Below are 12,368 nucleotides of genomic sequence, written 5' to 3' on the forward strand. Positions count from 1 at the left end.
TTTTTGTGCAAGTATTTATACGATTATATACACGAGTAAAGATTTAAAAAATTATATCGCAATATTTACGAATTCAGTAATAAATTTTGGACTTTAAGTAGCCACAGAAACAAAACGCACACAATTAGATACGAGAGTACATGCAAATTTGTCTGTTATGATAATTAATAAATATGTAATGCTTATTTGATTAAACGAATCGTTCATGTGTCTCCGCATGTAGTTCTCTAGTTCAAAACAATTTATCGTTCTTTTTGACATATATGAAATTATATCGCTCAATCACTTCACTTTAACCTCGTTAATTGACCTTGAGTTCAAATTATTACGTCGTTTGAAAGCTTGCATTTATGATTTTGAATTGATAAGACAATTCGTTACAAATTATCGCCGTTGCACGGATTTATTTCAAACACCCCAACAAAATATTTGGGCGTTGGTGTGATGTTGAAGGTCAAACTCACGTTGCATTCATCCGGTTCACTAAATGTAGTATCCACGGATAATTAGCCTTTGTGGCAGGATCTACGGATTTATCCTTGAAGTCAGTCAAATGATTGATGGTGTTAGGATTCGTCACCTGTATGTGTATAATTTAAATAATCTTAAAATAAATCTTGGAAGAAAATATTTCTTTTGTTAAAAAAATATTGACACTTAAAATAGAGACTATGTCATAGTATTTTTGAAATTTTAATATGGACGTTGCTAGTACTTGCTTTTTGTCTAATATTAATTCTTATGCACATATTACATTAGCTTGCATGCAAAATAGTTTGACGTTTCGTTGGTATTTAAGTGCGCTTATATAACGATTATATTTCAAAGTACCGCGATACAAGATTTAAGAGCCGTCTGTTGAAGGTTTCTCCTTCGCGCTGAAGCCACATCGAAAGTGCTCATTTGCAAACCATTCTCGATCGTCCAGTTTCCACGATTTTCCCATATTACACCTTTCTGTGGACTTGGTCGATATATGGATAATAATTCGAGAAAATCGCCATGGAATCTTCGCGCGAGGATCACGTCGCTATCAGGATAAATCGCCAAATCCTCGAAGATTTCCAATACAGAGTCATCATATGTAAAAGTTGAATTGACATTATCATCGTTAGTGGTCATCGTTTTTCGATCTTGAAAAAGCAGCCACTTCGTCGGAGCGACAAACATTCTTTTCGAGTGCGCCTATCATATTATATCAGATATTGATCAATAAATCAGAAGATTGGTATAAGGTACAACAATAACGAAATTGTGTGTCTCATTAGTCAAGATGCCAGCGAAATGTAAAGTATTTTTTTTTTACATAATAGGTGCCTTCCAACAAGCGACTCGGTACAACACATGTGATTATCTCATTTTTACTTAATATTGGCGAACAAGGATATTATAATGCGCGGTGTCAAACCGTGTTATGTGTGTTTCTTATTCAAAGGCACCTTATGTATTTATAGACATAAATATTATGTTACCTGTCGTAAAACCTCAATAGCATAATCACAATCTAAATTCAATATATATAAGTTTTGATGTTCTAAGTTATTATAAATCTTTGGATTAAATTCTTCGTAGAAATTATAAATGTTATGCATCAAGTAGTTGCTCGACAATATTCTTGATAATCTAATCGTATCATCTGCGAAAGGATATTATATTTAACTTCAAATAAATATGTTTTATGCGTTATTTTTATGGATAAGTAAAGATAGAAATTTTGTATCTGGAGACACTTGTAATGTCTCGGCGCTAAGGTACGCGCAGCGACACTACCGTAGCTACTTAATATATACAAGGAAAGAGCGATTTTAAGTAGGTATTTTGATCTAAAAATTAAGGTAGATAAAAATCTGAAAATAATTTTGTGGACTTATCGATCCTGTGGCATTTTAACTGTTATTATTTTCGAGGTAAAAGTTAATATAATTCTTATCTAAACTTGTAACTTTTTTTTTTCAAAGAATGTAAAATAAAATCTATCTATGTATCGTTTCGTGACATTACTTATCAGTTCTGTGGCATTTTATTTGTTATCATTTTCGAAGTAAAAGTTAATATAATATATTCTTTTATCTAGACGCGCGTGTAACTTTTTGTTGAAGAATAAAATAGATACTTTCTAAAAGAGACTTTCTTTTTTAGAATTTATTTATCTATATTGTTATCCCTCAAGAATCTCTTTCCCTTTGACGTGCATACCTTTGTTTTTTTTTTTTCATTGTGGATTTAATGAAAGGAAAGAGAAAAAAGGTAAGAAGAGAGAGTTTAAAATCTACTGAGACATTTGCCTCATGTTAGTATGTAAATTTGTCAAAATAAATATTATTGAGTTAATGTTCTCATATTTACACGGTTACCCTTGTATTTAGACTCTGACTGATTCTCTTTTATTATTTATTACATAAGTTGTGTCGATATTCGCGAATAAAAATACTGCGCAGCAAAAAAGTTCTCGAAAAATATGAGTCAGAGTCAAAAAAGCTTTTTGCCATTTTTCATTCCAATCCGTAATTCTTGGAACATGAAAATTAAAAATTGGTCAATTATAGATTACAGTTAAACGGATGCTTGTTGTGAGTCACTACTTGTCATTACTAACATTATATCGATATACCGCTCAGGGGCATACAACCGTTTAACTGCAAGCTGTAAGACCAATTTAAAACCGTCATACCTAAACAAAATGGCAAATACTTTTTTAACTTAAATTTATTTTTGTGAACTTTCTTGTTGTAATACTTTGATTCGCGAATTTCGGGACATCTTGTAGAAGAGCATTTACTAGTTTCTCTATTAGTGTATTTTTTGCAATTACAGCTAATAAAATTAAGCAGTTATAAATTTCGTATTCTTCCTTTCCATTTCAATGGACTGTTAATATATAGAGATCATGAACATGTATGAAAATCTTGCCATGGTTAATGCATAGCTGTAGAGATATTCTCAAAGGTGGGAATAGAGCGGGCGTCGCGTTGACGATAAATCCTACGATAACATCGTCGACGCGAAATGACGCGATTACGGCATTCCCGAGTGATAACGCGAGGATGCACGGGGTAATGAGGATCATCCCGATCGCGTTTGTCTTCGCTGACTGCGGAAATTGTTCAAGTATCATAGAGAGAATCAATCTAATGTGCAACGTTTAATGTACCATAATCTCTCGGTATATTCTTGATTATATAGCAATTTGCATAATTCTACTGTAAAATCACGAATCTGTGAAAATGGCGGACAGTCAAGGTAACGAGTGTTATTGATGAAATATTAACGATAAATGATAGATGCTCGTTAACATCTTTCAACAGATTACATACTTCGGATGCTTCTAGAGACACGATTTCACCAGCTTTCCTCGTTCTCACGAATGCTTTTTCATCCCTCCAAATGCACTATTTGATACAATAATGTCAGTGTAAAGCACTATAAATCCGTGAGGAACGACAGGCCTGCAAAGAGACTTAGCCTGCTCTCAATGTCATGTGATTTTCGAAGGATTATCTTACCTGTTTTCTTATCGTGAAACAAAAGTTTGCACTCCGAACACCTCTAACGCACATTTCTCGTGTTGAACAGTAAATGCGATTATCATATCAGACAAATTTATTTCAGATACATTAAGCTAAACGTTGTTATTTTAATTAAATACGATATTAAATAAAAACGGTATTAAATAAAAATACGGTATATTAATTAAAAGTGGGAAAAAAAACTTTTGTTTACAAAAGTTTCATTTTTTATACAATAGCTGATCAATACAATGTATCAAGTTTATTTAACAACTTTGTAGAATAATAATGGTAACAATGTAATTGTAATAACTACCGAATTTCAGAAAAAAGAGTCAAACTAAAACTATATAAAGTATTATATAAAATGACTATATAAAGTAATGTAATAAAAAAATTTTAAGTCAAAGTGGCATCGGATAATGTACATTTTTAATATTTACTTATCTGTACTTAAGATAATTATTTAAGTGCAACCTGTTATTTCAACCTAATAATTGCATTCAGTTTAGAATTTTTCCATGTTTTGAACGAAAATGATGAATAGATTACGTTACTTTATATTATATAATATGTCTGGTGAGTTTAAGTCGCCACTATAAAGTTTAAAATCAAGAAGTTAAATTTTTTTTTAGTACATAGATGGAGTAGCTATGATAAAATGTAGGATTTTTTTAAATATGATAATTCATTTATTTAGGATAAACATTTTTTAATTTTTTAATTTTATTTTTAAAAGAAACAGTGTTTTTTTATTAAGTTTTTTTCTAAAATTTTTAACGAAAAATAATTCTACGCCACATTATAGTTACTTATAAAAAAATATTTCAATTTTTCATTTTAGTTTATCCCTCTCTTCGGAAACCTGTATTCAACCGATACTGCGGCGGAGAAAATTGTTCTACAACGAATATATTTTAATTAAAATCTTTAATACTTAGCCAATTTGTAGTTTAGATATTGTATAATATCTTTTGTTATTCCTAAAATAAAAATTAATTTTATTGACTTAAAAAGTAATTGACGTAAAAAAAATGTTTAATTTTAGATCCTGTCAGAATGGTCCCTCCCATATCCTATAAATTAGAATATTTAATGTTTATATATAATTTAAAACTACAATATATTGTATTTTTGTTAATTTTATGTGATCTACTTTCGATATACAATATTATAAATTAGAAATAATTTTTGTAAATTCTTTCAAAATCAAAAGATATGAACCCAAATATTTCATTTATTTATTTTACATTCAAGTGTTAATAATTAGATTCTATGGCATGAAGTAAAACTTTTCCGTGACACACGATGCTTTAATGTTAAGAGCTTCTTTGGTTGAAAAATTGTTATATAAATATTTCGTCGAAACATTTAACAGAAGACTTAATTGTTTAAAACGATAAACGTGCAAAATGATAATTACAAATCGTAATTTTAATCAGTCTGCACATATACGCTATAACGTGATATCATAAAGCAATTAGACTTAATATTCATATAATCGCTTATAAACTCATATAACTTTCATGATGTTAATTAAAGTAACATAATGTCAGGTAACATGCGTCAGTGACGTAATCAGTATAGGATTTTTGTCTTACGAAAGAAAATTCCTTCTGCAAAATAATTGCTTGATAAGTTTTGTTGACAGTTGAGTGATAAGTTAGCATTGATGTGTGAGATTTTTTTAGTACGGCTGCATTCGGAAGCTTCGCTCGGATGCCTCCGATGCCTCGGATTCATCATCTTCCTTGTTTAACATTAAATGTTGGAAACAACATAAATAAGCAAAACACATTAGCATTGTTTTGTAGTATTTTTTAATACGTTGTTTATATAGAAATATTTTTTAACAAGATGATTTTGTAAAATCAGCTGAGAATTAAATCCACGACGATCTTTTCCCACGAAGATCTGTTTTTTATTGCTGCATTTTCTGAACTAGTAAACACACAGAGCAATAAGTTGAAGTGAAACAAATATACGTTTCTTTCACTTTAACTTATTGCACCGGTTTAGAGTGCAGTGATAAAAAACAGATCTATAAAAGAAAACAATACACAGTTCTGTCAGTAGATGGCGACATGCATTCTATTCGTCAGCTGATCACGTCTGAAATGTTTAAATATCTACTTTAGATTACACGAAATGATTTTCTTCGAAATGTTCGGAGGAATGACACTTAATCGGAACATTGTTATTAATATTTCAAAACTGAATTAAGTAATGCAATTGTGTAGGAAGAAGATTCTTCAGGATGGAGCCTCAAGATATTTATTACAACAAAGCTGAATATGTTGAAACGGTAATAATCAAAGGAACTAAAGCATGCGGCATTAATAAGACGTTATATTCATAATTAGAAAGAAATATTATAACGTTACAGTCTCTGTTATTAAGAGACAGATATAAAAACGATTTAACAAATTTAACCATTTAATAACGTCTTGTATTCATAGATATTCAAAACGTGATACATAACCTCACTTTTTCGTTATTTTACGCCTCTGGAAATAAGGTGAGCAGGCTGACTGTATTGTGTGACTCGTAAAATATTGTGCTGGAAAAGTAATAATGCAATCTGACGCTATCATTAGAGGCGATCTGGCCAATGTTAGAACGGGTCGCTATTGTATTATTAGCAAGAATGCTATCATCCAACCGTCTTTCAAGAAATTCAGCAGGGGGTAAGTAAAGTTCTTTACTATATTAACGTATATCATATTGATAGTTTTAATGGATACCAGTTTTAATATTAAGACTAGCAGCTTGCCCGAGAGTGACTCTTTAATACAATTACGATAAATGCTAATTTCTAAAGTGATAAACCTTACTTAGGGTTGCATTTTTTTCTCTAAGGCTCAGTTCCACAATACATGGTTGACTCTTAACCGAGGTTTAGCTTGTTCCTTCTAGAATTGGAAAGAGATAATGAATAAGATGAACCTTGGTTAAAAGTTAATCATGAATTATGAAAAAAATAAATCCCTAACAATGGAAAATTATTGTGGGAGAATGGGCAATCCTGAATGCAGCATTGCCATTGATTGGTTCTTATGTTTACATAGGAAAGAATCCCATATTTGTATGTGTTATAACTTTTACCTGCCAAATCGAATAAGTATAGCGCAATTCCTTCATCAAGTCTACTTGTGTCGCTATAGGGAAGACAGTCCGTTCCGAAGGATTGTTGTTATATTGAGAGGACGGCGCGGTCGTAATCAAAAACAATCGTGTCTTTTACTCGTTTCGCTGGCAGAAGAGCTGCCTGAGTGCACTCTGGATTTCGTGGTAGACTACACGAAGAATTATTATAAGCCCTTCTTACCAGCACGTTTAATCTTCGTTTATTCCTATATGTACAATAACATACAGTTGAAAGACTTATTCTTTTCAAATGCATTACATGTTTGCGTTCTGCAAGATGAAATAAATATGTAATTAAATATGGCATACGTGATAGAAATTAGGGAATTTAAAAGAGGTACAACTGCAAAGAATAGATATAAAATCAGCGGTATGAATTTTTTTATAATTAATGTATATATTTTTTGTTATATTTTTGAATTAAATAAAGAATATTTTAAAGAAATTTCAATAAGAAATTTATTTTAATGAATAAAACACGTCTGCACTTAAGTATGTCTCGACTTAATGGATCTTGTAAAAGTATTTCCCTGAAGATATATGCTATATAGATAACAATCCCTATATATCATTGTCGCGGCTGATGTGAATTATTATAGTTGGTAAGATTTATTTATTATACTTTTTGTAAGTAATTAATTTTAAATTTTATATGTGAAACAATTTTAAAGCTTGTTTATTAATCACATTGTGTGCATTTATTTCATAAGTAATCTGTTCCACACAGTGTTTTCTACATAAAAAAGAACTGTTGAAACTCCATTAAATGATGATTTGTATATGTTTGATAACTTTACATTAATATTTATATTAACATTAATATTTATATTAATATTTATATTAAATAATAACACATTAAAACAATATCGACAAATCATACTTATTACACACAAAAGGATACAAACATCTAACAAAGTAATATAAAAATCATTCTAATCAAAATTTTTATGAAGTTCAAAATTATAGATTAGATGTAGTGCAACAGAAAGCTCAGAAAAATGTGATGCCGTTGAATTTCTCTCGAAATAGTATACATTTCTGCAGGTATTTAATCAAGATATTTCACAATATTGGTTTCTGCGTTTGACACTTCTTTTATCGCGTGCATAGTTTGCCTACGAGAAAAAAATATAATAAATAGCGCAAGGTATGGTAATGAAGTTTCTTTTAAGGGAATGTTGAAGCAATGACCGAACTTTATCGATATCGATAGTGCAGATTTTTTTAACTTTTAATTAAAAATGTTAATTCCATTTCCTGCATTATCATTTTAGTTCAGATATATTGTATCGCACACATTATTGCGGTACACAATCAAGTGTGTGTGCACGTATATTTATTTTATTCTGTACATTCTCTGTCTATCTGTGTCTAACAATTTGCAACATCATCTCTCTTAACCACCACTTGCTACACGTAATTACTGCTCTGCTTACTGTTCTGAATCTTCGCTAAGCATACATATGCAAATATATTGCAGTTAAGTGACAATTTTTTTTTTAAACTTTTAATAATTAGTAATTTTATAAACTCAATATTATTCGTGTATTGAGTGTTCAATCAATTCTGTTTAATCAATTCGGAGAATTTCATACATTTATAAAGCATCGATAAATTCCGATAAATTGCTCACGTCACTCTAGCATCCCTTTAACTCTTACCTCTTATGCCATAATAACTCGAACGCAAATACAATTACACAAAGGAATATTCCGTAACCCATTGTGATCAGCGCGAAGTAACATTCTGTGAAACCGATAGTGATGAAGCTAGTTTGACTCGCACATACTGGTTTTCTCGTATATAAGCGATATTCCTCGCGATATTTGAGTCCGGATTCTCGCAATTTTAGAGCTCTGAAAACATAATTTCTGAGTGCTGAGAATTATTATATCATGAGATAGTCATTAGTTCGTGCACACAGTACAGTTTTTAGGATAACGTGTCAATAAAATATATTTTTAAGACTATATGATATTTTTACGTTAGACTTTAAACTTTAAGAAGTTTTATATCGAAATTCGAGGATTTAAAAACTATACGTCTACGTGAAAATAATTAAAGGTACCTATTTACCCAGTTTTTATTATTTCTAAGTAAGGTGATTGCTCTTGTATCACAAGAAGCGGATATAAGACATTTAGGAAATCGATTTCGGTTAAACCGCACTTCTCCTCCTCCAAATACGTGTCCTGCATCAGTTGGTAAGCCGTACCAATTTCACCATGAAATGCGAAGAGTTCGTTTCTTACACGACGTACACCTTCTTCTACAGACATCCAGTTAGATTTGCTTCCTTTCGGCTCGATTCGTTGTAGTATTGTCTTCCTAACGGAGTCTTGGAAGGACTGTCATCCCACAAAGAACTTACATATCTATTTTTGTATCTTTTGCTATATATTAATATTTTTTATGCCGTAATAAAAGTCGAAATGTTTCATAATAAATTATATAATAGTAATTATTACATAATAAGAGTTTTTATATTATTAATTTCCGCGATTTTTTATTTACCTTAAAATAATGTCTATTATATACTACATCCTGCACGCCCAGCTTTAAAGGACTGTTTAAGAGATCCGGAAGAGTTTTGATAGAATCTGTAGTAGACTGCAGCAAACTCACGATATTCGCTGTATAAGCCGCATAGAGACTCAGCGAAGCCAGCAATAACATAAGAGTAACAATTCGAGACGAAACTCTGTAGGGCTCGTACGAATATCCTACAAGAATACAATAATTTTATAAATTTCATGTGGAACGAAACGAAAATAATTTAATACATCGTAAAGTAAATATTTCGATTTACGTATTTGCATGAGAAAGATAAAATTTGGTGTCTTAGAGATTTTTGAATAATATTTGAGAATTATGTTAGTAATATTCCAAGTCTACGATTATATTACCGAAAATCCTTTCTCTACCTTGCTGAGAAAATGCGCCTAAAAGAATGAGAAGATTATCGCTGATTGTTGGTTTGCTGGGATTTAGTTCATTCCAGTAGGCTGCTGACTTTGACATCCTATTGCGATTGTATTCCCATTTAATAGATAAGTAGAGCAAACAGAAGACCAAAACGAGAAATACTGCAATTGCTATCCAGACGTTTCGTTGAAAAGGCAGAGTAAATATGTTGCTCACAGTCGACAGTAAAGGTCGCCGAAATACGAAACGTGAGCTGTATAGATTTGTACATAAAATATCAATAACAGTACAATAAAATAAAGAATTATAATAAAAAGTTAAAGTTAATAGCAGTTTAAATTTTTTTTCAGTAATAAAAGCTAAATTATTAACTTTAACTGAAACTTCAACTATTTCCAGCTCTTCCCAAATGTTGCCTTTAGAAAAAGATGTAGAAAATTTAATAAATAATTGTGTTACCTCGTATGTGTATACAATTGTATGTATTGCACAACACCAATACGTTCCGGCACGAGAAATGTGGCGGTACCGCCGATATCAATTTCACGCCGTTCCAACATCCCAATCATTCCGCTCCAAGAACCATTCTCAGTGCGATATCCCCAGCTGTTCGTGACTTCGAAACTTATCCTAAAGCAAAAGTATAGAATTTTTAGTCGTCGATTAATGCAATATCTTAACGAGGATCGAATACAGCTGCTATATATAAATATCAAATGTAATATATATTTATACATGTATTATTTATATGTCGTATTATCATTTATATATCGTATGTTTGCTGGACTGTATTTTATAACTCGCAAATTTGTCATATCGTATTTTATGTTCATGAAAGTAAATAATAATTTTTTTAATCAAGTTTTTTTTTTAATCGAAAATGGTTATTTGATCAAAATTCTTTTATCAAAATTCTTAATTTATTTGATATTGAAGAAAGATGTATTGATCGGATAATAGAGATTCAGATAAAAAAATATAGAAACTAATATTCATTCGTATAAAAAGTCGCTTCATCTTTAATTGAATATTTTTGTGCGAGTATTTATACGATTATTATAGACGAGCAAAGATTTAAAAAGTTATGTCGAAATATTTACGAATTCAGTAATAAATTTTGGACTTTAAGTAGCCAATTAGATACGAGAATACATGTAGTAATCATGCAAATTTGTCTGTTATGATAATTAATAAATATGTCATGCTTATTTAATTAAACGAAACGATCCATTCATGCATCTGATCATGTAGTTCTCCGGTTAAATCAATTTATCATTGTTTTTGACGTATAAAGGTATATCGCTTGATTACTTCGCTGTAACCTCATTAATTAACCTTGAGCTCGAATTTATTACGTCGTTTGAAAGCTTGCATTCGTGATTTAAAAATTGGTGAGACAATTCGTTATAATTGATCTCCGTTTCATGGATTTATTTCAAACACCTCAACAAAATATTTGGACGTTGGTGTGATGTTGAAGGTCAAACTCACGTTGCATTCATTCGATTCACTAAATGTAGTATCCACGGATAATTAGCCTTTGTGACAGGATCTACGGATTTATCCTTGAAATCAGTCAAATGGTTGATGGTGTTAGGATCCGTCATCTGTATGTGTGCAATAGGAATAAATCTTAAAAGAAAATATCTCTTTTGTTAAAAAAAATTGGCACTTATAATGGAGATTACATCATAGCATTTTTGAAACTTTATTATCGACGTCGCTAGTACTTGGTTTTTATCTAATATTAGATGTTATACAGATATTTTATTAGCTTACATACAGAATGCTTTGACGTTGTCTAGTTGTTGTTTAAGTGCATTTATATGACGATTATATTTCAAAGTACCACGAGACAAGATTTAAGAGCCGTCTGTTGAAGATTTTTCCTTCGTGCTGAAGCCACATCGAAAGTGTTCATTTTCAAACCATTTTCAATCGTCCAGTTTCCACGATTTTCCCATATTACACCTCTCTGCGGACTTGGTCGATATATGGATAATAATTCGAAAAAATCGCCATCGAATCTTCGCGCGAGGATCACGTTGCTATCAGGATAAATCGCCATATCCTCGAAGATTTCCAATAGGGAGTCCTCATATGTAAAAGTTAAATTGACGTTATCATCGTTGTCGATCATCGTTTTTCGATCTTGAAAAAGCAGCCACTTTGTCGGAGCGACGAACATCCTTTTCGAGTGTGCCTATCATTTCATATCAGATATCGATCATGATAAATTCGAAGATTAATACGAAATACATCTGATACAACAATAACAAAAATGTGAGTCTCATCAGTCAAGGTGTCAGTGAAATGTAAAGACAGTTTTTTTAAATATATAATATGTTAATAGACATAAATATTATATTACCTGTCGTAAAATATAAATGGCGTAATCGCAACCTAAATTCAACATATACAGGTTTTGATGTTCTAAATTATTGTAAGTTTTCGGATTAAATTCTTCGTAGGAATTATGAATGTTGTGTATCAAGTAGTTGCTCGACAATATTCTTGATAATTTGATCGTATCATCTGCGAAAGGATATTATATTTAATTTAACTCAATTTAATTCAATAAATATCTTTTATTTATTTTTATTAATAAGTAAAGATAGAAATTATATTATATATACTTGGAAGGAACGATTTTATTGAAGTAAAAATTTAGCTAAATATAGATCTGAAAATAATTTTGTTGAACCTGTCGGTTCTTTGGCATTTTATCTGTCATCCGTTTCCGAGATAAATATAATATATTCTTGTAGAATATATTATAGACTTGTAACT

General features: G+C 30.7%; 2 protein-coding genes and 1 long non-coding RNA gene across 3 annotated transcripts in view; 1 reads left to right on the forward strand and 2 right to left on the reverse strand.

Annotated features, from left to right (window-relative positions):
- LOC108747749 (glutamate receptor ionotropic, delta-2-like) overlaps positions 1 to 3,326 on the reverse strand; it is a 7,860-nt gene extending 4,534 nt beyond the window's left edge. The window contains exons 1-4 of the mRNA XM_018485449.1: positions 3,315 to 3,326; positions 1,473 to 1,636; positions 832 to 1,185; positions 465 to 580 (exon numbers count right to left, since the gene is read on the reverse strand). Coding sequence (XP_018340951.1) covers positions 465 to 580; positions 832 to 1,185; positions 1,473 to 1,592 — 590 coding nt within the window. The 5' untranslated portion in view covers positions 1,593 to 1,636; positions 3,315 to 3,326. The remainder of the gene's footprint in view (positions 1 to 464; positions 581 to 831; positions 1,186 to 1,472; positions 1,637 to 3,314) is intronic.
- Positions 3,327 to 5,596: 2,270 nt separating this feature from the next.
- LOC108747752 lies at positions 5,597 to 6,418 on the forward strand. The gene is made up of 3 exons (XR_001939258.1): positions 5,597 to 5,811; positions 5,966 to 6,193; positions 6,345 to 6,418. It is a non-coding gene; the product is annotated as an uncharacterized LOC108747752 (long non-coding RNA).
- A 1,249-nt stretch (positions 6,419 to 7,667) lies between these two features.
- Positions 7,668 to 12,044, reverse strand: LOC108747750 (glutamate receptor ionotropic, delta-1-like). Its single transcript, XM_018485450.1, has 9 exons — positions 11,950 to 12,044; positions 11,428 to 11,781; positions 11,070 to 11,185; positions 10,038 to 10,208; positions 9,578 to 9,831; positions 9,168 to 9,376; positions 8,730 to 9,001; positions 8,315 to 8,509; positions 7,668 to 7,768 (listed from the first exon to the last, which is right to left on the reverse strand). Exons 1-9 carry the CDS (start codon positions 11,992 to 11,994, stop codon positions 7,702 to 7,704), a joined length of 1,683 nt encoding a protein of 560 aa, XP_018340952.1. The 5' UTR covers positions 11,995 to 12,044; the 3' UTR covers positions 7,668 to 7,701.
- Between the last annotated feature and the right edge of the window lie 324 nt (positions 12,045 to 12,368).

The sequence above is a fragment of the Trachymyrmex septentrionalis genome, unplaced genomic scaffold, assembly GCF_001594115.1.
Source record: "Trachymyrmex septentrionalis isolate Tsep2-gDNA-1 unplaced genomic scaffold, Tsep1.0 scaffold20, whole genome shotgun sequence".
In the NCBI taxonomy this organism is placed as follows: Eukaryota; Metazoa; Arthropoda; class Insecta; order Hymenoptera; family Formicidae; genus Trachymyrmex; species Trachymyrmex septentrionalis.